The sequence below is a fragment of the Taudactylus pleione genome, unplaced genomic scaffold, assembly GCF_031769625.1.
Source record: "Taudactylus pleione unplaced genomic scaffold, aTauple2 ptg000015l, whole genome shotgun sequence".
Lineage (NCBI taxonomy): Eukaryota > Metazoa > Chordata > Amphibia > Anura > Myobatrachidae > Taudactylus > Taudactylus pleione.
Window position 1 is genome coordinate 6,587,501 of NW_028284417.1, and position 26,673 is coordinate 6,614,173.

General features: G+C 43.9%; 1 protein-coding gene across 2 annotated transcripts in view; it reads left to right on the forward strand.

Annotated features, from left to right (window-relative positions):
• Nucleotides 1-19,056, forward strand: part of LOC148542093 (CD109 antigen-like) — a 202,205-nt gene extending 183,149 nt beyond the window's left edge. For both annotated transcript variants that reach the window (XM_088471441.1, XM_088471431.1), the window contains exons 28-33: nt 7,139-7,285; nt 7,424-7,489; nt 11,273-11,409; nt 13,963-14,113; nt 16,597-16,699; nt 18,441-19,056. In XM_088471441.1, the coding sequence (XP_088327567.1) occupies nt 7,139-7,285; nt 7,424-7,489; nt 11,273-11,409; nt 13,963-14,113; nt 16,597-16,699; nt 18,441-18,643 (807 nt within the window). In that variant the 3' untranslated portion in view covers nt 18,644-19,056. The remainder of the gene's footprint in view (nt 1-7,138; nt 7,286-7,423; nt 7,490-11,272; nt 11,410-13,962; nt 14,114-16,596; nt 16,700-18,440) is intronic.
• Nucleotides 19,057-26,673: the final 7,617 nt, after the last annotated feature.

Here is a 26,673-nt window from a genome sequence, read left to right on the forward strand (position 1 = left end):
GTAGTGCAGTGCAGTGTAGTGTTGTGCTGTGCTGTGTTGCGCTGTGCTGCTGTTGTCCATAGGGGCTGTGTCCACTCCTCCAAAGTCCATAGGGGCTGGCTGTGTTGTGCTGTGCTGCTGTTGTCCATAGGGGCTGTGTCCACTCCTCCAAAGTCCATAGGGGCTGGATGGACTGTGTTGTGCAGTCAGTTGTCCATAGGGGCTGTGTCCACTCCAAAGTCCTGCGCAGTGTCCCAGTCCTAAAGGGGTGCTGTAGTGTTGTCCAGGGAGTGCTCTGTCCATCAGGGGTGCTCCCCATAAGAGCAAAAAAAATAAATATTTTTTCTGTGTTTGTGAATTGTGTGCGCAGTAGCCGCACGTGCATCAACAAAGTAGCGCCAAGCGTGCGCCTGTGTCATAAGTAAAGGGCCGGCTGGCTTGACCATTAAAGGGTGCTGTAACCCCCAAAGTGCACTCCAAACCAAATAAAAAAAATATTTTCTGTGTTTGTGAATTGTGTGCACTGTGGCTGCACATGCATCAACAAAGGAGCAGCGCCAAGCGTGCGCCTGTGTCCCATAAGTAAAGGGCCGACTGGCTTGTCCATTAAAGGGTGCTGTAACCCCCAAAGTGCACTCCAAAAAAAAAATATATATATATTTTTTGTGTTTGTGAATTGTGTGCGCAGTAGCCGCACGTGCATCAACAAAGTAGCGCCAAGTGTGCGCCTGTGTCATAAGTAAAGAGCCTTCTGGGTTGACCGTTAAAGGGTGCTGTAACCCCCAAAGTGCACTCCAAACCAAATAAAAAAATATTTTCTGTGTTTGTGAATTGTGTGCACTGTACGTGCATCCTCAAGCAGCAGCGCCAAGCGTGCGTCTGTCTGTTAAAGAGTGGTGTAACCCTCAAAGTGCGCTCCACAAAAAATAAAAAAATCTTTTTTTTTCTGTCTTTGTGAATTGTTTTCTGTGTTTGTGTGCGCCTTGGCCGCACGTATATATCAATATAACATAAATGGAGGACCAAACTTTCTCCGATAAAAATAAAATAGGGAAAGATCAAGAACCACTTCCTCCTAGTGCTGAAGCTGCTGCCACTAGTCATGACATAGACGATAACATGCCATCAACGTCGTCTGCCAAGGCCGATGCCCAATGTCATAGTAGAGGGCACATACAATCCCAAATGACAAAGTTCAGGAAAATGACCTTAAAAAAACATTAAATCATCTGAGGAGAAATGTAAACTTGCCAATATGCCATTTACGACACGGAGTGGAAAGGAACGGCTAAGGTCTTTCCCTATGTTCATGACTAGTGGTTCAGCTTCACATGACGATGGAAGCCCTCCTCCCGCTAAAAAAATCAAACGAGTTAAGCTGGCAAAAGCACAGCGAAGAATTGTGCGTTCTAAGAAGATATCACAAATCCCCAAGGAGAGTCCAAGTGTGGTGGCGGTTGCGATGCCTGACCTTCCCAGCACTGGACGGGAAGAGGTGGCTCTTTCCACCATTTGCATGCCCCCTGCAAGTGCTGAAAGGAGCACCCACATTCCACTTGCTGATATGCAAATTGAAGATGTCACTGTTGAAGTACAACAGGATGAGGATACTGGTGTAGCTGGGGCTGAGGAGGAAGTTGGCGAGGAGGATTCTGATGGTGATGTGGTTTGTTTAAATCAGGCTCCGGGGGAGACAGTTGTTGTCCGTGGGATGAAAAAGCCCATCACGGTCATGCCTGGGCAGAAGACCAAACATTCCACCTCTTTGGTCTGGCAATATTTCTATCCAAATCCGGAAAACAACTGTCTTGCCATATGTACCATATGTAAAGGTGAAATAAGTAGGGGTAGGGACGTTAACCACCTAGGAACATCCTCCCTTATACGGCACCTGCAGCGCGTTCATAAAAAGTTACTGTCAAGTTCAGAAACTTTGGCTAAGACCGTAAGCAGTCCAGGGACACCTAAATCCCGTTGTCCTGTTGTATCCAAGCGCCTGCAAACCACACCGTCAACTCCCTCCTCGTCAATTTCCTCCTTAATCAGGATCGGAAGTAGTCCTGCAGGCCATGTCACTGGCATGACTGACTCTCCTATCCGGGATTCCTCCGGAGGATCCTGCATTGCTACGCCTACTACTGCTGCCGCTGCTGCTGTTGCTGCTGCTGGGAGTCGTTCATCATCCCAGAGAGGAAGTAGGAACACCACTACTTTTACTAAACAATTGACCCTCCAACAGTCCTTAGCGAGGAGGATGAAGTACGATAGCAGTCATCCTGAAGCAAAACGTATAACTGAGGCCTTGACTGCTCTGTTGGTGTTAGATGTGCGTCCGGTATCCGCCATTAGTGCAGTGGGATTTAGACAATTGATGGAGGTAGTGTGTCCCCGGTTCCAAATCCCGTCTAGATTCCACTTCACTAGGCAGGCGATACCGAGACTGTACAGAAATGTCAGAAAAAGTGTCCTCAGTGTCCTGAAAAATGCAGTTGTACCCAATGTCCACTTAACCACGGACATGTGGACAAGTGGAACAGGCCTGACTAAGGACTATATGACTGTGACAGCCCACTGGGCAGATGTATCACCTTACGCAGCAACAACAGCAGCATCACCAGTAGCAGCATCTCAGAAACGCCAGCTCGTTCCAAGGCAGGCTACGCTGTGCATCACCGGTTTCAGTAAGAGGCACACCGCCGACAACCTCTTAGAGAAACTAAGTGGCTTACCCACTTAGACTCTCCTGGGGATTTGTGATATCTGACAACGCCACCAATATTGTGCGGGCATTACATCTGGGCAAATTCCAGCACGTCCCATGTTTTGCTCACACAATAAACTTGGTGGTGCAGAATTTACTGAAAAGGGACAGGGGCGTGCAGGAGACGCTTTGGGTGACCCGAAAAATTTCTGGCCACTTTCGCCATTCAGCAACTGCGTGCCGAAGACTGGAGCACCAGCAAACACTCTTGAACCTGCCCCGCCATCACCTGAAGCAAGAGGTTGTGACGCGGTAGAACTCAACCCTCTATATGCTTCAGAGGATGGAGGAGCAGCAAAAGGCCATTCAAGCCTATACATCCACCTATGACATAGGCAAAGGAGGGGGTATGCACCTGACTCAAGCACAGTGGAGAATGATTTCCGTGTTGTGCAAGGTTCTCCAGCCCTTCGAACTTGCCACACGTGAAGTCAGTTCACACACTGCCAGCTTGAGTCAGGTCATTCCCCTCATCAGGCTTTTGCAGAAGCAGCTGGAGAAAGTGAAGGAGGAGCTAAGACAGAACGATTCCGCTCGGCATGTGGGACTTGTGGATGAAGCCCTTAATTCGCTTTGCCAGGATTCCAGGGTGGTCAATCTGTTGAAATCAGACCACTATATTTTGGCCACCGTGCTCGATCCTAGGTTTAAAGCCTATGTGGTGTCTCTCTTTCCGGCCGACACAAGCCTGCAGAGGTGCAAAGACCTGCTAGTGAAAACACTGTCAGCTGAAGCAGAACGTGACACGTCAACAGCTCCTTCTTCATTTTCTCCCGCAACTGGGGCTGCCAGGAAAAAACTTAGGTATCCTAAGCAACCCGCTGGCAGTGATGCAGGGCAGGCAGGACCAAGTTTTGACATCTGGTCCGGACTGAAGGACCTGGCAACAATTTCTGACATGTCTACTGTCACTGCATATGATACTGTCACCATTGACAGAATGGTGGAGGATTACATCGGTGACAGCATCCAAGTAGGCATGTCAGACAGTCCGTACCTGTACTGGCAAATAATTTTCCAAGGACAATTCCATCTTGCACCTCTTTTTTTTCTTTGCATTATGTACTGTTTGGGGCCTAGTTTTTCAAACTGCCATCCTGTCTGCCACTGCAGTGTCACTCCTAGATGGGCCACGTGTTTGTGCCGCCCACTCGTATCTCTTAGCATAGTCATCCAGCTACCTCGGTGCAACCTTTTGGACATAAAAACACTATTGTGAGGTGTGAGGTGTTCAGAATAGACTGGAAATGAGTGGAAATTAAGGTTATTGAGGTTAATAATAGCATAGGACCAGAAAAACCCACAAATTCTGTGATTTTAGCTGTTTTTTTGCTTTTTTTAAAAACAATACAGATCCAAAACAAAACCCAGAACCCAAAACACGGAAGGGTGGTTTTGGCAAAACCAATCCAGATCCAAAACACGAAGAAAGATCCAAAACCAAAACACAAAACACGAAAAGTGGCCGGTGCACACCCCTAATATTTAGTAAGGTGTATTTATATCCTCTTTTTGGGGCTCATGTATCAAATTCTATTTTTGGGGGAGTCCCCGGAAATATTATAGACCCCCTGGATGTACAGTATATATACAGAAAAAGATCACTGCACTGGACTTTCAATATTAAGGGGTCTATTTACTAAGCAGTGTTAGTAGACAGAGTGAAAAGTGATAAGGTACCAGCCAATAAATTATTAATATCTTCTTTTATTTGATATTTATTTATGTTCCAATATACAGTAAGTATAATGCTATTATCTGTACACTATGCCAATATCTTATTTATTAAAGGAAAGGATATTACTGTGCTGTTGAATAATCTGCAATAGTCTTGCAACCGTGAGTTATCAACATTGATTGAAAAATGACTGGCCTGAGCAAAAATATGAAATCAATAGAGAATGGCACCATATATTCAATACATTTTGTTGGCTACACACAGACGCACGCACCACACATATGCAGCGTCTGGTTCATTTTGGTGGAAGTTTCACAATGAAAGAAAAAGTACAGCTTATCAGAATACTGATAGCTGATTATCCTGGCGCTTTCACTAGGCAAAAATTACAAATTCAGTTGATCTATACACCATAAATGCAGCTAGTCCAATTAAGCTGGTATCCACCTTGCATAAACAAGACCACATAAATATACAGATAAAGGGATTTCACTAATGGCGGAAAGGTATGTGTAGTAGAACTTGATTGAGATAGAAATAAGGCTTCTCTCAATTAAAATATTTATTTAAACAAAAGACACATAACATCAAATAATCACATGAATCATAAAAAAATATCACATGAATCACAAGACTAACTAATATGTATCATAAAGTATGTATCATTGTATCATTGTATGATTATCCTGGCGCTTTCACTAGGCAAAAAATGCAAATTCAGTTGATCTATACACCATAATTGCAGCTAGTGCAATTAAGCCGGTATCCACCTTATCAGATAGTATTTTGGTGCACCAAGACGGATTTCTTTTCTCCAAATATTTTGTGTAGATCCCCTGGCTGCACCACGGAGGGACCTCTGCAGATATCTCCTCCATTTCCAGCAGCAGAATCAATAGGTTTCTATGGGGGCTGCTAGGCTGTTGGAAAGCATTCCGGAGCTTGGCCCCAGCAGCTAACACCTTCTTCAGATTACATTAGCCGTTCTAGTCTATGGGCTACATAATGCAGTCATTACCACGAGAGGGTTCTGTTGGAACACTCCCTGGCAATGGCTGTCGCACATGCATGTTCAGCAGACTGCACATGTGCAGTAGCACACAGTGGTCCGATGGAGCCTCTGTCCCTGCATGTGTATTTTAGTGGAATCAGCATGGCCAGCGGTTCAAATCCCGACAGCAGAAGCCCGGCAGGGGTAAAGATCCCGACTGCTAATTTAGGTAAGTACCGTTAACCTAATTCCCTACCCTAACCCTCCTTTAGGTGTGCCTAACCCTAACCTCCCCCCGTGAGTGCCTATCCCTAAACCCCCCTCTAAGTGCCTAAACCTATTACCCCCTTCCCCGCAGCCTAAACCTAAGTCTCCCGGGTGGTGCCTACCCCTAACCTCTCCCGTGGGTGCCTACCCCTAACCTCCCCCCGTGGGTGCCTAACCCTAACCCCCCCCTTCCCCTAGCCTAACACTAAGCCTCCCGGGGGGTTGCCTAACCCTAAATCCCCCCTGGGAGCCCTAAACCTAACCCTCCCCCCCGTGGCTGTCCTCGCCCGGCTTACCTTTGATTGGGATGAGGGGCATCAGGGCTCCCGGTGTAAGTAAAATAACAGGCGTTGGGATTTCGGCGCCTGTCATTAGACCCTTGCCGGGATTAGATAGTCGGGATGCCGACGGTTGGCATTTAGACCGTCGGCCTCCCGACTGCATACCATTTTAGTACATCCTGGCGAATCTTAATTTCTTATTGCTGCGAATAGTGTTGATAATACAGTAAAATGATCAGGTCTAGGACCAGATAATTAATAAATATGACCCTTTGTGTTAGGAATTGATTTAACATTAGATTTAGTGGCAGCTCCTTCATAAAGGAATACTGTAGATAGTCAAGAGATTGTTATCCAAATATAGAATGACATAAGAAGGGAAAGGACAATAAAAATACTAATCTGGAGTGGTGATGTCTTCCTTAAGGGTTTAGTGAACCTGCCGTGGACAGATTCATCATCTTACTTATCTTTTTTCACGTAACATTGGATACAATTATATGAGGGAGGAGTCAGGGTGGACAGTAAAAGGGTTCTGGTTGTACTCACCACATAGTTATAAATGAATGGAACAGAAAGGATGTCACCAAACATTACATTTGATGGTCTGCACCCTTTTGCAAAAATGTGTCCATGCAGCACAGAGGTGTCTGTAAATCTCCTGGATGGAGGGCACAAAAAGCTGAAAAAACCTCCCTAGGTTCCATGTCTCTGGCTCCATTTATGTACATACACAGACAGACAGGTGTGTCTGTTATATGTTGGACAATAGCATTTGGCTGTCTCCTATAGTTTACAGCTTGATGCTGTACTACTAGGGGGATATTTACTAACTACGGGTTTTTAGAAGTGGAGATGTTGCCCATAGCAATCAATCAGATTCTACTTAGCATTTATCTATCACCTTCTAGAAGAAAATAGCTAGAATCTGATTGGTTGCTATGGGCAACATCTCCACTTCTAAAAACCTGCACTTTAGTATATACTGTATACCCCTAGCCTCAATTTTCAGATGGACTTAATGGGAAATAAAGGGAGAAACGCAGAGGAATACAAGAATTTTTGGTGCAGGCATATTATAAACTGTTTTTTTTATTATGTGTTACAATGTTAAATATTTTGTCCAAACAGCCACTCATTCATTCACATGTACTGATGGTTTATTGTTTATCTTTCACAAGGACACCGTGATGGCTTTGCTAGCTCTATCCAAGTTTGTGTCGGTGGTGCCCTCTAGTGAAACATCATTAACAGTGACAGCTACTGGACTATTTGTACCGAGAACATTTCATATCAATTCCAACCTTTTAGTGTTACAAAGTCAGCAGGTAAATGTGGCTATTTAACATGGATAAATAGTTACTTTTCAAGACTGTGTGTATGTGTGTCTGTCTGTGTGCGTGTCTGTGTGTGTTTTGAAGGAATTGTTTGATTTGTACTTAACTTGTGTTTTATTTGAAAACTAGATTGAAGTTGCCCAGCCACTGTTACTCAGTGTTTCTGCAACTGGAAGAGGATTGGCTCTTGTCCAGGTACTAAATTGTATTACCACTTGTGTAGACTGTTTTGCAAGAATGCTACAATTGTTGTGTATTGGAGAATTAAATAATTACTTTACAGCATTCAATATGATAATGGTGTATTTCTGATATAAATTACAGAGCTCTTCACACTGTTTTGTGTGTAAACAAGAATCATATTTACCGACTGTACGTGAATGTCAAGGAGACTCCTTGAAATAATGGTGATGTTCCTGGCACCCTGGAGACTTTAGCAATCTCATTGATGCCAGTCTGGGTGGATGCAACACAGTGATGATGTCCTCATTAGTTCAAGGCACAGCTTCCTATCACATTTGCACCCTCCCCATTGTACTGTATAAAGGTGCATACACACTAGACGATATGCTCCCTGAGCGATATCGTCTAGTGTGTCCCCGGCAGGCTGTGCTCAATGTCGTTCATGACATTGAGCACAGCCGCTGAACGATATCATTAGCGATATCGTTCAGCGCCGGGCTCTCTCACCCATTCCTTGACATGCAGCAACCTGACGAGGTCGTCAGGTTGGCCTGCATGTCAGCGCGATGAACGATGATGACGAACGACCCGCGGGAACGCGCGTCGTCGTCATCGTTCATCTTTTTGGGCTTAAAAATGGACGATAAAGTGGACGACTGAACGATAACGATATCGTTATCGTTCAGTCGTCCACTTTATCGCCCAGTGTGTACACACCATAACTCTTATGTACTGTAACTTGAAAATGAAACCTGAAGCAAATATATATATATGTACAGTATAATATCACAAGCGTTACAGAGGGGGTACACTAGTGGGAAAGAGCAGGTATGGCAGAGTGGGGCAGAGAAGCAGGTAGAGGGGGCAGAGCAGCGAATAGAGAGGGAGTGGTTTGGAGCAGCGGGCAGATACTGATGTGACTCTGGACGTCTAGTAAAAAATCACAGGAACACCCCAAGTAATGTTTAACAGTTTCAGAATATATGTTTTTTTTCAGCAGGATTTGATACAAAGTTCTGAAACATTGCCTGGAGTGTTCCTACGATTTTTTACTAGACATCTAGACCTCCGCCTGTCTATTCGTACACATTTGTAGACCGCAGCAACTGGCAGTCTGGCAATCTGAGGGCACTGGTGTGCAGTATTTAAAGTGCATTGCACAGGCGTGCCGGCTCTACATAGTATATATTCAGTAAAGTGACCCATCTTTTCAACTCAGAAGTTTCAAATTGTCAGAATTGTAATATTATGTTTTGATGGTAGAGCCAGGAAAATTGTACATTTCCTAACCACATTCACTTATACACACACCCCTAACCAGGGAGGGACTGGGGCTGCTAAGCAGCTCTGGCAGTCCCCTGCGCGCATGCACCGAAGAAAAGGGTCGTGGACATGTCACAAAAGGGGAGTGGCCTCACCTCACAGGGGCATGCTGGGAGTCACAGGGGCCTGGCCTCGCGGCACTCCCCCATCTCTCAGTATCCCCAGCTGAGCAGAGCGCAGAGAGGCGGAGCTGCTCAGCCGGGGTTTGACGCCGGACCGGCCCATCTGGCCATCAGCCCTTCTGGCATTTGCCAGACGTGCCAGATGGGCAGTCCGGCCCTGCCCCTAACCATTACAAGACATGCAGTACATAAACTGTTTATGAATGTTACCCTAATGCAGATGCTATATTTAGTAGTTTCATAAAAAATTTGTATCAAACATATACTTGTTGAGTCTCCCATATCCAAAATGCTTGGGACCAGGGGTATTTTGGATATCAGATTTTTATGTATTTTGGAATATTTGCATACCATAATGAGATATCTTGGGAATGGGACCAAAATCTAAACACAGAATGCATTTATGTTGCATATACACCTTATACACATAGCCTGCAGGTCATTTTATACAATATTTTTAACAATGTTGTGCCTTAAATACAGTTTGTTTACATTGAACCCCTTGAAAGCAAATGTGTCATTATTGCAGTTGCCCTAAAAAAATTCTGTATTTCGGAATATTCTGTAATTCGGAATATTTGAATATGTGAGACTCAACCTATAGTACAGATGATACAGGTAAAAATTTTGGAAATTGTCAGATAGATCTATTCTGTGCGTTCGTATAGTGCGCATTTATTGCCGCTTTCCACTTCACCAGAGTTAGAGATGATGGCCTTTTCCATTTATTGGATATACAATAACTACATATATAGATCCTGCTGGTCTTTGTACAACTGGTAGTTTTCTAATTTTGCAGCTGCTGTGTTGAAACCTGAGAGGGCAAGTAATGCTATTTAACAACAGTGACGTGCAGTGAGGTCAATGGCTGGGGAGGCACTGGCTCATTAACACCCCCATCCCCCTTAAAAAAAAGCAGCATAGGGTTCCCCCTACTTAACAGTAACCAGCACCAGGCTGAACCAGAAAGGGATAATGCCAGAGCAAGGGGTACACTCTCCTCTGCTGTCACATTAACCACCCCTAAACTAGTCAGCCCAGGGATGCCGGTGCCGGGATTCTGACCGGCATCAGTATTCTGACACCAGTAAGGTAAGCGTAGGCATCCAGACCACCGGGATGCCGAACGCATACCCATCCTGAGATTGCATTCAGCTTCCGATAATCTTCACAGGCTGCTGTTTACAGCCTGGGCGCGACGGCCTTTAAGCTCTTTTACATGGCCGCCGCCTCCCCAGGGCTTCCGGTGTCTTCTGTTTCGGGAGCTGAAGCACACTCCTTCCCCGCTGGTTGAATGCCAGCTGCTACCTCGCGCTGACTTTATAAGCCAGCCAGAGGGGGCGGGGTGATGACATGGCGAGCCGTGATTGGCTCGTGTTGGCCATCTTGAATTTTCAAAATGACACTGAAGAGCCATTGTTGAAATGGGAACCGCTGCTGAACTCTGCAGAATGGTTGGCAGGGATCCAGGCCTGCCACCATGCCAGCTATCTCCGCCGGGTCCCGCCGCCGCTAACCCCCGCAACTCCGCCTCGTCCCCACCGCATATGCTGCCTACGCAACCAGTGATTACAGTGGATCCAGGCATGGATCCGCTATCCAATCACATCTGCCTGACTGACAGGACGTGCTTTCAAATGGGCTGAAGGCAAGTCCCTATCAATGAGGCACTTGTATAGGTGTCGCCTTGCCGTATTTTTTCAATGGGCTTTTACAGCCCATGGCATGGCCCTGCTGCAGCCGCTTTTCTATTGTCAGTGGTAGGCACTGCTCTCAGTGCCTCCCGACTGATTTTTACTGTACAAATGAATAGAATAATGTAAAGCAGATATTTATGACATCGAATCTGTGTTATAAATATCTTATTTGTATTATTTTAATCATTATGACAGGTGAGGCTCTGCCTCCCCTGACTGCACGTCTCTGGTTTACAATATACTATCTACCAACAGCACTTTGTTATTTCCTTATTTTTGTATTAAGTAGAAAAAAACGCTAGGGTAAAACTGTCTGGTAACCCTTTATGGAGCAGCTTAATTTATGGAAGAAGGCAGACAGAGCCAGTAGTAGGCTGAATATACACTGGAGGTGGACATATTCAAATGCTACAAATATTGGACCTTCTCGAGGTGAAGGGTGAAAGAGAAACAGCAAGACCACTAAATTGGGCCATAAGCACTTCTAAGATGCATGTGATAGAAAAGCATGTACCGTGGGACTTTGAATTCTCAGGAAACCCTTCAGAAAGAAATATACAGCCAGATTTGATAAGCAAAGATAACAGTCGCAAATTTACAGGAGTTTTGGCAAATTACTAACTTACATGTTTATACTTTTTTCTTTTTTGCAGCTTAACATCGTATATAATAGAAAAGCATCCTCAAGGCGTAGGCGAAACACTGCTGTGCCAGAAGCATTCAAATTAAATGTGGCAGTGACAGAAGATCCAAGTAACATTCATAGACTTACTGTGGATGTATGCATGAGGTAACTCCCCAAACATTCTTCTCTACATATTGTTTTAATCACTAAATATGGTTAGACGGTATTGACTGATTTTGTGAGTTTAAGTTCATCAAAGAGCAGAAAAACCAGAGGCCAAAGATAAGAGATCTATTCCAGTGATGGGGCCTTATGGAGTACATCAGCATGGTTGCCAACTATCGAAAAGACATTAATGCAAAGATATACTGTATATATACATAAACAAACAAAGCTCTTGGTCCCAGGAGGGCTTTAAAAAACTAAAACTAAAAAGCAGCTGTTGGAAGTTGGTAGTGCGCTACCTCCCTCTAGCATCTGATAGGTAGGAGTCGTAGGACTAAGTCGGCGGTCACTAGGAACTGCCGGAACTCAGCTAGAGAGGTCCGACCTCTGACATTCACTACTGCGCATGTGCTGAGTCCCCTCGTGTCTTTACTCCCTGGCATCCTGCATGGACAGGCGGATCCAGGAGACTCTCACCACTCTGGAGCCTATCAATGTCGCTGTATTATCCACACTTCATATTGACATCAGCACACAGGTACTATAATTGATCTCTCTGCCATTAGTCTGCTAATAATTTATGGACTCAGAGTGTTGCAGCATATTACTCTGCTAAAAGCGGGTAGCTCCAATATTACTGGACAAGTAATAAAAGCACTGAGGAAAAAATTAAAATGTACAGTGCTAATAATATACAGTACTGTGCAAAAGTTTTAGGAAGGTGTGGAAAAAATGCTGGAAAGTAAGAATGCTTTCAAAAATACTGTAGAAGTGATAATAGTTTATTTTTATCAATTAACAAAATGCAAAGTGAATGAACAGAAGATAATTCTACATCAAATCAATATTTGGTGTGACGACCCTTTGCCTTCAAAAAAATTCTTTTAGGTACACTTGCACAAAGTCAGAGATTTTGTAGGATTATAGTCAGGTGTATGATTAACCAATCATACCAAACAGGTGATAATGATCATCATTTTCATATGTAGGTTTAAACACAGTTATTAACTGAAACAGAAACAGCTGCATAGGAGGCTTAAAACTGGGTGAGGAACAGCCAAACTTTGCTTTAGAGGTGAGGTTGTGGAAGATAGTTTCATGTCACAGATCATACACTATGGCAAGAATGAGCGCAACAACAAGACACAAGGTAGTTATACTGTATCAGCAAGGTCTCTCCCAGGCAAAGATTTCCAAGCAGACCGGGGTTTCAAGATGTGCTGTTCAAGCTCTTTTGAAAGCATTCTTACTTTACAGCATACCGTCACATACCGTCACTCCACTTCCGGGTTCGGCCATGATGTTACAATGGAAGTGACGTCCACCGGGTCCCGGGACTGACACAGCTGCTAGGAGGAAGACAGCGTGCAAAACATCACCAAACAAATGTCTGCTAAATGCAGAATAAAACATATTAAAAAAAGAGTTATGTCATGATAAATACCAATCCATAAGTGACACACTTCCCATCATCAATTACACACTTTTAAGAGGGAATAAACAGTGTGTAATTGATGATGGGAAGTGTGGGACTTCTAGGTATTAAACCCAGAAGTGCCTCTGTCTGGAGCCATCGCAAAGGTCAGCTCTTATTACGAAAGCTGTTCTTTGCGATGTACACCGCAATTCTAGGTACATACCGCCAGGGCCGTAGATTGGATAGTGCGGCCGGTGCCATCGCACAGGGCACCGCAGGGCAGGGGCCACTGTTTGGGCCTGGCAAATTTCTGTTTATTATCATTCTTGCTTGTAGCTTCCTCTTATTTCATCCCCAGCATCTCCTGGCCTCCCCTATCTCTTCCCTGGCCCTTCCCCATGAAGCCATGGACCTTTTTTGGGTGCTTTATGTCCCTTTGAAAAATTAGGGGGGCACCAATGCTCTTTCTGGCACAGGGCACCAAAAAGTCTAGTTACGGCTCTGCATACCGTGGTAATCAACCGCTTTGTGTACCCAAAGAAAGGCGGGATGTACCGCATCGCAGATGCGATGCTTAGTACATCCCGCCCTATAGAATTATCACATGCCTTATAAAGAACACATACTATTCCTATACTAGGAAAATTGAAACTATTTCTTATTGGGATTGATTTCTGCGATTGCTCTATGTGGCTCAAATACCTTTAATAAAAATTGCTATAACTTGAAAAGTGTTTCTTTTAGTTTTGACTTTTCCAATTTAATTTGTAAAATTATTTTTAATTAAATTCGTATTAAGAAACCATTCAATATCTTCTTTCCAATGCAAAGCTATGTTTTTAATAAGAGTTCAGAAAATTATGCCTGTGAAAAGTACATTTACATTTTAACACCGATTTAATCATCTTTAATTGATATGATGCATGACCAAGAGGTATAGAACCTCCCACATTTCTATATACAGTATATTCTCTTCGTAGCTCAAACAGTATGAGACAGGGAAGGGTGCTGGGTGTTGTAGAATATTTATATTGTTCTGTAGCAGGAACATACATTACAATGTGATTAGGTCATCCTTTTGTATATATTTATTATAAAAAAAATGATGTGATTACCGGATTATCTTCTGCTCTCAGCTACCTTGTTGAAGATAAAGAGAGCGGCATGGTGCTCTTAGATGTTGGATTTCTTAGTGGATTTAAATTAAGCCCTGAAGGTATCCCCACAAATGAGCCTTTGAAATTGGTGGAGCCAAAAGATAATAAGGTTTACTTGTATCTTGATTCGGTAAGTAAAAAAAGGGCAAAAAAAGTAATATAAAGATGTTAAAAATATGAAAAGAAATGTAATTGCTAACATAAATTTCCAGCAAATTGTGTGTGCTAAATTCCTCCATCCCTATTATCCCAGAATTGTGTAAGATCACCATGATTCCTTGTAGAAGAACAAATGTAAAATTCTATAGACAATTGCTGTCTTAAAAAGAAAATCACCAAACACCATCTCATGAGGCACAGATCCCCAATAAACATGTGTATTCTTGTAGTTTATATAATTATATTAGAAAGATGGATAAATGCTGCGTACACCACTGTATTAGCAGTCTGCTGGGCCAGGATCTGCAGATGTGTACTTGCATGAGCTGGGACTGTATGTTACGGGGGGCGATCGCCCTTATCGCCCCCCCCTCCTCTGGATCCGCCACTGCCCTTAAGATCCATTAAGCCTGGTATTGCAGACACAATAAGCATTCTGAATTGCTCATGCATCACTTGCTACTAAATATGCTTTGTAAGACCCAGACTTTTTGATAAAAAAACATTGGGGCTTGCCAAATCAACTCCAATAATCACATGTGTCTCCACAATCTCACGAAAGGTACTATATCTGTTATTTATAACCTCTTGCGCTATGTTAAACTACCGGGCACACCAGGTCATGAACTCCAGTGGTAAAAAGATCTAGGAAGTCCACCTGCTGAGGACACATGGTCTGTGGTGTGGGAGAGGTTATCTACTGTAAGGCCTCTATTTCCTCTTTAATCAAGGAGAATGCCTACAAGGTTTATTATAGATGGTACCTGGTACCTGCCCATTTACACAGAATGCTTCATTCAGCCGCTAAACGGTGTTGGAGAGGTTGTGGCAAAATGGGTACTTACTTACATATATGGTGGTCATGCCCTAAAATAGCCCTATTCTGGGATGGGGTTACCAGTCTCCTATCCAGGGGCGTCTTAAGAGAGGAGGGGGCCCATGTGCACTCCCCATGCAGGGCCCCCTCCTCTCTCCCCGGTGGCCGGCAGCTGACTGACGTGGCTAGCCAGCCACTGGAGCCTTAGTAGACTCCAGGCACTGGGCATGTGCAGAACACCGGAAAAATACCCGACGTGGGACCACGGACAGGTAAGGATAAAATAATATGGGTGCAGTGAGTGCGGTGCGGGGCCCCCCTGGACTCGGGGCCCCTTGTGCCCCGCACACACTGCACCCATTATAGATACGCCACTACTCCTATCAGAAGTTCTTAAACTACCACTGACTAAGTCTCCCTGGTCTTTCCTCCTTGGCTGTCCATGTGAGGGTCTTAACAAACATGATGATAAGCTCTCTTCACATATTTTAAATGCAGCTCAATTTCTAATTGCAAGACAATGAAAAGGTATTGACCCTCCATCTCGCCAACCACTTATAAATAAAATATTGCACGTGGCTGCCATGGAGAAGATATCAGCTTATCTCCACAATACCTCTCATAAGTTTCTCATGGTTTGATGTGACTGGTTATTATATAATAGCACCACGCCACATGAGGACCCTGCCCTCAAGCTTTTCGGATCTCCTACTCTAACTATTAATTTATTTATATTATTTTTTTTTTTCTTCATTGTGCCATGGCGCTTTTTGTTTAGGCTCCCCCAACGTGTAACATAGACCCGGATTAGGCCTCCTTCCTACTTACTCTGCCCCCCCTCCCTCCCCAACACCATCCTCTTCTCTTCCTTTTCTTTTTCCTCTCCCTCTTTTCTCTTTCTCTCTTTTCCATGCTCTTACGATTCCCATTTGCTGTCTTTTAATGCTTTGCAGTGTTATTTACAGTCTATTTCAATATGTGCTTTGATATTTAGCAGTTTTCATTTCTCTGCATTTTTTATTTTTCCGATCAGTCTATTGCTATATACAGTATGTGCCTAAATGTAACTATGCAATTCCAAATCTTTTATTTTATTCCCGATATCTTTTTTGCCTAGGCACATATTGTTGTACTATTTTATTTTTGTAAAATTCAAAATAAATGTTAAAAAAAAATAGATAAAGAAATATTGGGGCTCATGTAAAGATGATAGCAAGCTGTACACTTATGTATGTGCAAGATGCAGGTAACAAAGTTGCTCGTTGCAGCTGAGCATAGTGTGATAGAAGGCGCCATCCTGACATGTTTAAACTTTAAAGTACATCAAGATACATCAACCAAATGCATCAATTCCGATATATTGTACATTGCATGCGCAGTAGGACAAAATAGAACTTTCTGCTTGAAAGTTGGGCATCCAACTGTAATGGTCAGAAACACTAAAGTGACTCAAACCATGATGTGTTTTAACTGTTCATCATCTAATTATAATATATTTTAAAACAATCACTTGTTATTAATATAAATCTTAATTGAAAAATATGTAGAAATAAGATTAGATCAGCTTTTTTTGTTATTATTGTATATATATGTACATAGCCTGAAGTTTTTATTTACCATGTTTTTGTTTTCTTTAGCTGACCAGCAGTGACTTTTGTGTATCTGTTCCAATGATCCGTTTTGCAAAAGTTGCAGCTTCTCAAGATGCTGTGGTGACAATTACAGAGTATTATAACCCAAGTAAGTGCAGACATATACAAATGTTGCATGTGTTTAGAGAATGGTGTATTAATAGAGTAACAAACTGCCAGCATTTCTTTAGCCACATTTAGCGACTCTGCCAACCATACGTGCCCGCGCATCACAGGTGGTTGGTGGGCGAAAAATGTACGATATGAACGATAACAATATGATCGATATCGTTCATATCGTCCATTTTAATCGTACTGTGTGTGTGCACCTTAATAGTGTGTATTGCCAATCAGGCATAACTTTTATTCTTAATTTATTTTCTTCATTGTCCTATATCTGGTAATTAGCAAGTTTAGAGTGTGCATTTGCAAGAGAAGAAATAATTGGGCAGCCTATTACTGTACTTCAGATTAATTGCTGGAGTCATTGGGTAGGACTCCTTCATATTTACATATGTTTCATGCTTATAACTTGTAGTTAAGGGACAAAACTATAGCACCATATACACCAGCAAAGAATAGTCTATTAACTTTTGATGCTTATTGTCATTTATATGTGAATAAGCACTTTCTGTTTTACTGTACTTTGTTTGAGTACTGTTACTCAAACAAAGTATTTAGCATTACAGAATACTGTTATGCTAAATACTTTATTATTACTGTGCTTTATACTATGGCATGACTTTTATCTTTCATTATGTTTGGGAATTCCGTTGTGTGGACGACAATGCCCTATACATACTAAAACCCTTTTAAATGTACCCATGCTTCTCCTTTCACTGCCCCAGTTCCCCCATACTCATTGCCTAACACTTTCTTGTATGACATAAATGCCAAGCAGAACTAGTCATTCACTTATTTTGCTTTGCACTGGTCTTTGGAGCACACTGAAGTCCTCTGGTGAAAGACCATAGAGCCTACTGTATGTAGAGTTTTGTGTCTTTGCTCTTCTGCTGTTCTGCCATAAAACCCATACTGTTGGCAAATCAAACAATAAGGTCCTAATAAGTCCACTTTTCAGCAGCTTTAAGGTGGGTACACACCTGATAGATATATCTGCAGATGATGGTTGTTCATACACACTGAACAACCATCATCTGCAGTCCTGCGGGCCTGGGGTTATGTTAGGACTCCCTCCCCGGTGCTCTGTGCAGCAAGTGTATGGGCAGTTGGCTGACCGCCGGTACGCACAGCACGATGAGCAGATATAGCTACAGATATATCTGCCATCGGCTGTGCTGCACAGCTGACGCCATATGTCTCTGAACGACGTAGTTCACAGATATATCATCTGTACACACTGGCTGATGGGCACACAGTATATCGGCCGTTCAATTGATCGGCCAATATGTATGCCAGTGTGTATCCAGCATTACAAAGAAGCCAGCATAGCACTCACAACAGAAAATACTTGTATTCATGTTTAAAATATTTATCCTAACTTTATGATGATAATCAGATTTGATCACCTGTAATGCAAAAATGTGATCTGAATGAGACGGGGGATAAATGTATGTGTGCTACAGTTCTTTCATAGCCTAACAAAGTCCTAGGAGTGGATTCACTAAAACTTCTAACAACGAAAAGTGGTGGTGTAAACCATAGCCACCAAGCAGATTCTGTCTATCGTTTCTCTATTACATCCTAGAAAATGATAGACAGAATCTGATTGGTTGTTATTGGTAGCATCATCACTTTTAGAAGCCTTAACAAAACTACCCCCTAATATCAATTTGTTTTTTATTAAATCAATTTTTTTCCTTTTTTTTTTTTATCTATCTTCATTTCAGGAAATACAGCAACACGAACCTATAATTCTGTGACCATGAAAAATATATCTTATTGTGACTTCTGTGGATTCAACTGCACTCAATGTAGATCGAATATACCACAAAAACCTCAGCCTAGCAGTGCCACCACAGCAGCATTCTCCATGCTATGGTTCTGCATGCTTTTACCTGTTATAACCAACATCATAGCATATCATTACTGACATATTATATTACTATTTTGAGAGTATTATTTCAATTATGTAACTACTGATTTAACTGTTCAAAATTACTGTAAATAGATTGTCAATTGTAATTAACAAAAAAAATTTGTAATTATACATAAATATGGTACTGTATGTACAGTAATATGTTAACGACAGAGATGACCATTATGGTCACGTTAATGATGTTTAATTTCCATCATATCCAATGACGAGTTTACAACCTCCTGGTGGGGCATGACATATACATAGCCATGTGTGCGTATTTATCAATTGATTATATATAGTGACAATCTCCTTTACACAAACAAATAAAACAATTGTGTATAAAAGTAAAGCAACTGGTTGCCTTGTAATTGTGTGTATTTTGATCCAATTCTCTGTTCATGTGTTAATAAAGAGGCCTCTCTCTATCCTGTTACATTTTTAAAGGTGTATGCACAAACCAAAGTCCACCACTGATGTCCAATATACATTACATAATTCCCATCAATCGCCAGTGTACAATATCAATGAACTACATTGCATATTGTATTAATGTAGTTTATTGCAGTTGGACCCCTTACGGGTCCTAATCACTACTAAGAATCAGAGCGACTCTCTCATGCTCTGTATAAAGCTGCACGTAATTGGTGAGGCAGTGACAGGCATCCAGGTCTGTCATTGTTATGGGGTACCATGCGGCATCTATATGGTTCTTAGTTTTAATCCTTATAGTTAAAAACCTGGTAAGAAGAGGATCACTAGGTCAATATAGGAATGTTAAGGGGCCTATTAATGATTACACTAGTGATAGTTATTTTTTAAAAACTTTTTGGAGGCATTCATCATGCCTCATTAGTATCACGGAAAAGCTGCTCTTTTTGCGGAAGCAGCTTTTCGGAATTGTGATTCTTTTCCCCCTTCAGGTGTCCATAAGGATTTCACTCTACACATGTGCCTTTAAAATGTTTCCTGCTGCCTATGTCTGTACCCCCTGCTAAACTTGCCACTGTCTTTAACCACAGACAGCTCCCCCCTCTCCGCTCAGAATTGCAACCCCCTACAACCGGTGTCTGACCCCCCCTGCTAACCCTACTATTGTCTTTATCCCCCAAGCCACCCCTGGTGTCTGTCCCAGCCTCCCCCACAGCCACCAACCGCCTCTGTCTGTAGCATAAGATCCTACCTGGTGCCGCTGCATGAAAAGCTGCAGGCAAGCACAGGAGGCCCTGTTTGGGGGAGCTTGGAGGGAAGAAGTGACATCCCAGAGCCACCGGAGGTAAGGAGACACAGCTGGAGGAATGTGAAAGATCCTTCTTCTGTACAAGCTGTGGTGAAACTATCTGAGGCTGTACGCCATCTCATAGTGGCGTACAGTAACACGAGGTGCGAAAAAATGCTTTTTTGGAACTTTATGAATTACATCATTTCTATATCCCCATACTAAAGTACAGTATGGGCACTGTGGAAATTATCAGGGGAGAATTATAACCAGGACATATCAGTGATATCTCCTTAGTGAATGGCCCTGACCCTTCATTTTTACAAAAGTTGGGGAAAATTAAAATTTTTACTCACTTTTGTAGAAATCAAGGGATGATGAATAAATAAAGTAGATTTTTTATGTAATAATATTTTTTATTTGACACTACAGGTCCCAGCAATCCCTGGATGCCAAGGCATGCTGGCATCTTCAGTACAGACAAATAAAGTTGCAATAGATAGAGCAGTTGTGGTAGAACGTTTGGTGAGGAAAATCAGTTCAGCTGCTGCCTTCAATATAGATTGCGGCGGTGAAAGTCTGGTTGGAGAAATATCAGCAAGGAGTGAATAAATGTGGTCAGATTATGGGGTTGTTTCTGATTTGCTTATTTGCTATAGTGCACATAATTGGTGATTATTGGCATAGTGCGTATACGCATAAGATTGTGAATGGCGAATGGCTTGTGGGCATCAGGGCCGTAGAGAGCCTGGCCGGGCCCGGGTAAAGGAGGGGGTGTGGCCTAATTGTGGGAGGCGTGGCCTCGCCCCCTTGAAAAAAAAATATATAAGTTTTGCAGCGCCAGGGAGGGGGCTGCACGCCAGGGAGGGGGGCGCTGTAAGCCCCCCAGCCTGGCGCAAAGCATTTTTGGGCTCGATCAGTGTGATTGCTCCCCCCCAGAGCCATAGGAGACTGCTCCGGCTGCTGCAGCAGCCGCGAGCAGTCTCACACTGCAGCCCAGCACAAGCTGTGTGCTGAGCTGCTGTGAAGAAGGGGGGGGTGATACCGGACCCTGTCGGGCCCTCTAGCAAGCCCGGGCCCGGGTAAACTAGCCGCTCCCCCCCCTCTAGACGCCCATGGTAGGCATGCATCTACCACTGCTTGCTCTTGATCTTGGAGCTGCTTGTGGTTTGTATTCTGGGTGCACACAGGTGAACGTGAACTGAGAGTTTCCAGGTTGCAACTGGACATGGACTGACTGAAGAAATCGGGACTCTAGGTCATGGAAGGGACATCCACAGTTGCATGGAACAACATTCTTAATCATGCTGTGCTCACGCTGTCATATCCTATCCTGGGCCTAGAGGGAAATAATTTCACTGAGCAGAGGGCCTGATTCAGACCCGCTTGCTAAGATGCATACTCTCACTGCTGCCGATGGTATGCAGTGTGTATGCATCGCAGTGCGTATGTGAATACCTTAGCGAAAGTTCACAATGCATTCGCTCGCTGCACGTAGACAGCCCAGCAGAGTGAGTGACAGGGGATACCGTTTGTAGGTGGTAACAGGGGCTGGCCATTAAAAACGGGGGAGTGGAGGTGCAAACGCAGGCGTGCCTGACCATCTCAACGACGTTTTAGAGGTGTGCATAATTATAAGACAGCACCATAGTACACATCACCTGGCTTGTTTTTACACTGAAGTGCTCGCAGTGCTTGCGGCAGGGTATGGTCAACCCCAAGCGCTGTGATAGCATCCGAAGTACCGATGGTTGCATACTCTTCCTGGACATGATGTCTGCATAACTATGTGATCGCTCTCTAAGAAATACTGGGCATGCTAATACATTGCTGTGCGATTGCACTGCCTACGCAATTTGCATACACATCGTGCGAAAGTATGCATCTTAACGAGCGGGTCTGAATCAGGCCCAGAGGGCGGTGTAAGTACTGACACTAGTGATGACTGATTGCTCACTCCATCGATAATTATCAGACAGAATGAGTTGCTCTTATGTCATTACTATTATACTTGAATGCTGCCCAGGTGATCTTGATTTCCATGCAATTATTTCCTAAATTGTATGCTTGTCTGTCAGAATTTAGTTTGTAACATAGGTTAATTAATTAGTTAGCTCTCTTATGATGATGTTCTTTGAAATATTCATGTAATAATTGTCTTTTCCAGTCAGATGCATGATAAAATATTAAGCTGTTTTATTTTATTGACAACAATAATGATTCAGGGCCTGATTCAGAGCCGGCTACTTAAATTAAGCGCTCGCTCTTTGCGGTCTGTTGACGCCTCTATGTCTGAGCGAGCGAACGAAACATGCACTCGCTATTTTGTAAAGACGCCCCCTGGCCGTTCGCATCATACGTCATCTCCGCTATTTATTAGATTTATCGAGTACATCGAAAGGCGTCTGAACTGCTCGCAGTGCTTGTGGTGGGTTTTACTTCCCGCAATCACTGCGAGCAGTTCAGGCTAAAAGACAACCAAGTGACGTGGTCGGTGACGCTGCTTTGTTAATTATGCACACCCATTAAACGCCCGTTTTGACCGTTTGGCACGCCTGCGTTCGGATCTCCACTCCCCGTTTTCAAGCACCTTCCCCTGTTACCACCCACAAACGTCTCATTCTGTCACTCAAATTAGCAGGCCCTCGCTGTTTTGCGAGCGCACGATTTCCGACCGCAATGACTGGTTGGTGCATGCGCATTACGACCAATATGCATGCGCAGATGTGCGAACATCGCTCGGAGCGAACGAGCGGCCACTTACGAGCGGCTCTGAATCAGGCCCTCAGTCTGTTGGTGATGCAGCACAAATGAATTTAGTTAACTCTTCACAGGATACCAAATTCATCACTTACCGCTCTTATCTTATACCTAAAATCCGGGTCTGACCCGGAGGTTGGAACGGGGCTCGATTCAGACTCGCTCGCTAGATGCGTTTTCACGCAGCCGTCAGCTATCAAAGTATGCAAATCCTATGATCGCACGGCAAGGCATTAGCTCGCCCACTATGTCTTGACGTGCGATCGCGGTGTGTAGTTAGACACCCACCAGCCTGTCTTAAGACGCCCACTTATACACATCATCTCCAGGAAGTATATAAAACCATCGGTAACATCGAGTACCATCGGAAGCAAACGCAGGACTTGTGGCTGACCATTCCCTACCGCAAGCACTGCGAGTGCGTCAGTGTGTAATTCAACCATGTGACGTGTACTATGACACTCAGTCTTAATTATGCACGCCTCTGACATGTTGTTAAGATGCTCAGACACTCCTGCATTCGCACCACCACTCCCCCGTTTCAATCAACCAACCCGTCACCACCCACAAACGGCTCGTCCTGTCACTCATCTTAGCGAGGCATCTGTGCTTAAGGCTCGATCGCTTCACGATAACATGAATTGGTACGCGCACGCGCACTGCGATGCATATGCATGCGCACATTGCAAATATCGGCAGGCTACGTGCAAAAGCAGCCTAGCGAGCGTGTCTGAATCGGGCCCAGGGTTCCAAACCGGATCAGACCCGGAATTTAGCCAGCACTGACCCAGGATATTCCCGAGTCGGCGCTGTTCACACCGGAGCCGGGTTTGCCGTGACCCTGCTCTTCCGGCGGGGAAGTGGACGCTTGGAGATGACGTCATCTCCAAGCACCACTGAAAGCATGCGGCGCGCTCCAGGTCATTGTGACCCGGATCGCGCCGTTTACACTGCAGGGTTTCATGGGTTATTCCCGTGTTAAACCCTGCAAGTTACCTGGGTTGGATTGCCGGGTCACTCGATCCAGGAATCCAACCCTGTCCCCTTTTACACCAAGGAGCCACCCGGGTTTTAGCTCTGGTGTAAAAAGGGTACAAGTTAGAAAAGTCCTTTCTGCCATTGCGTGGCAAATCTAAGAGTTCTATTTACAAGCTTTAAAGGGATCATCCATGACTTGTTCAAGTACTTGGTAACCTTGCAGTATTTTATGGTGTCTAGCTCTGTTGATCATCCTTCAAAATATTTGTTATTTACATTTAACTTTCATAACTGTTCGAGTCTTTCACAAACCATGGCTTCATCATGTGTCCTTGCTGAACCTCATTGCAAAATACCCATACAAATGATCCTGTAGCTTCTTCCTGCAGATCTAGAATCTGATTCAGAAATGTACGCAAACCCAATGGATCTTTTTTGTGGTCTGCACATGCGCAGGGACCATTCTGTGCATCTGCAGAACGGGTTCAGGGATCTCGCTTGCAGATCACCCAAGACGTATGATTGACATGCTGCTGCATTTGGGGGTGGAGTGGGGACATGGCTGGCCAGTGTTCCTGGAAACGGGGTGGGTCCCCCCATTTTCTGGCAAGGATGAGGTCGGGGTGTGCGTCGGTGGAGAAAGCCTGGCCAAATGAGCAACTGATGGTTGCGATGGTGTTCTGAGGCACACAGATTGCAGATGCAGCAAGGAGATGTCTATTTCCTACAGACACCGACTGCTGCATTTGCATTTGAGTTGGACAGTATTACACAGCCGCTTTTTTGCATCTGTGCTAATTAGTATCACAAATGAAATGTTTTTAAATAAAACAATGATATCCTGACATGCTGTTGAATCCATTAATGTTTGTTAGAGATAAAATATTTCTCAGTATTTCAAGATTACATTTTAACCCCTCAATATTGACTTCACACAGTTTTATAAGCAGTCAAATCATAATGCATAATATCATATATAATGCATAATATCATTCGACAATGATATACTGTACAGTTTTAACTCAGCATTAACAGATATTTGTTTGCTTTATTTATACTGTTTCCCTATACATTCTCTGGCATCTAGCTACACATCTTTAGGTGTTATGCTGGCCATACACGCTACAATTATCGGGACGATCCGCCCGATATCGGCGGATCGCCGCGATAATTGTAGCGTGTGGGGGGGGCGACCGAGGGTTAAATATTGCTCTGTCGAGCATGCTGGATTGTCCAGCATGCCCGTCCTATGCGATATTACCCGGTAAACTGTCGGCCGCATCGGGCAGTGTATGCCCAGCGCAGCCGACAGACAGACATTTCCTGTGTTCCGGAACAGGGAAATGTCTCCTCCCCCGGGGGCGGAGCGCGGATGTCGGGCTATACACTGTGAGATTTCTCTCACATTGTATGCCAGCAACATCTGCGGCTGGCAGCTGGCCAGATAAAATGTCTGTCGGTCTGACAGACATTTTATCTGGCTGTGTATGCCCAGCATTAGTCCTTGTGCTGCTATTATATGTTTGTCTGTGTGACACCAATTTGTAATTATCTACATTCACTCAAGGATTATTTTGTTTCTTTTCGGATTTGATGATATTATGAATTGATGTGTAAACATTGTTGTGCATATGTTTTTGTTTCCTTTTTAAATGTATTCCCACATATTCAGCTACACAAGCTCAGGTGTTAGGGGCCTATTCATCATTGCTCCAGTGCGGGGACAGCTGCTCCGAAAAGCAGCTGTCCCAGCCGTTAATATCCCAGCTACAGATGTAGCTGCATTACTTACCTCCTCCCCGTCGGCCCGGCTACGCATGCGTGACCCGAGTTTTCTGAGTTTGCTGAATATCAGGGGGTCTGATTGGACCCCTGATGATGAATGGCCCAGTAACTAAAACATGCAGAAACTAGTGGTTCCGCATGGTTGCCGGGCCGTTTATCATTTGATAATAGGCCCCTTAAGCCTTGTTAAGATTTTTTTTTTTGTATTAAGGCAATTGGAAAGGATTGGCAATTATTATATTAGTATTAACTAGATTGTATTTATTAAAGTGTGACCTTTCCATTACCATTTCCCTGTGCTTCTATTGTCTGGCTGAGTGACCATGAGTTCGTGTAAGCCAGCTGCCACAGATGAGTAACAGAGGCTAAGAAATCTCTGTCAGTAGATGGAGATCTTGGCCTCTCCACGCCCCTCCGTGTCCAATTATAGACAGTCTGCTGCCAGACTGCGTGCAAGATTGCAGACCCGTACGGTTCAGGCGCATGCGGCGATTCCCGATAATCGGGAATCTGTGTGAACACTGTCACATATATATATATATATTATAGAAAGAGAAGAAAGAAGGGGGCGCTATATCGTGCATGAATCAGTTTATTACAGACATATATATCCACGTCTCCAAACACAAGAAGATGGACTCGTACCAATTTAATACACACTGTGGGCTGGATACCACATGACATTTACTGCACCCATATGGCAGAACTCCGTCCCGGCTGTTAGTCTCCTCGGTCTTCACACCGCTCAATGAGCCCGCTCAGTATCGCGAGGTTCAACCGATGCAGCAGCTTGTTTCCCACTGGCTCGGGACCTACACTGACTCAGAATCTGGTTCCGCTGATTACCAAGCACCGGGGATGCTGCAGAGAGTGACTCATACTCCATATGCTGCTGATAGGCTGCTCTTATTTGTAGCTTCCAGAATCATTCCCCCTCGCCGGTTATAGAGTTTCCTCCTACAGCTCGGTCTGGTTGTTCCAGCTATCCTCCGTGATTCTCTACACTTCAGCCACTGCTTCTATTTACCACTCTCCGTCTACCTCCACACTGCCTTCCAGGCTTCAGCAGGTAGCTCAATTATTCAAGACTGTTGTTCCACTCTGCTCTGAATGCTGTTATCTTGCTGTCTGTTTTCACCATCCACATGCTGTGCTCAGTGTATGCAGGCCCAAGCCTTTGGGTCTGTGCTTCCTCTGTATAATCAGCAGCTACAGCTTTCTCAGCCCTACTGTGTGTAATCAAACTGTACATTTACACCTGAACTATTTTCAGCCTGTGTTATCCTGCCCTCCTGGCAGGCAA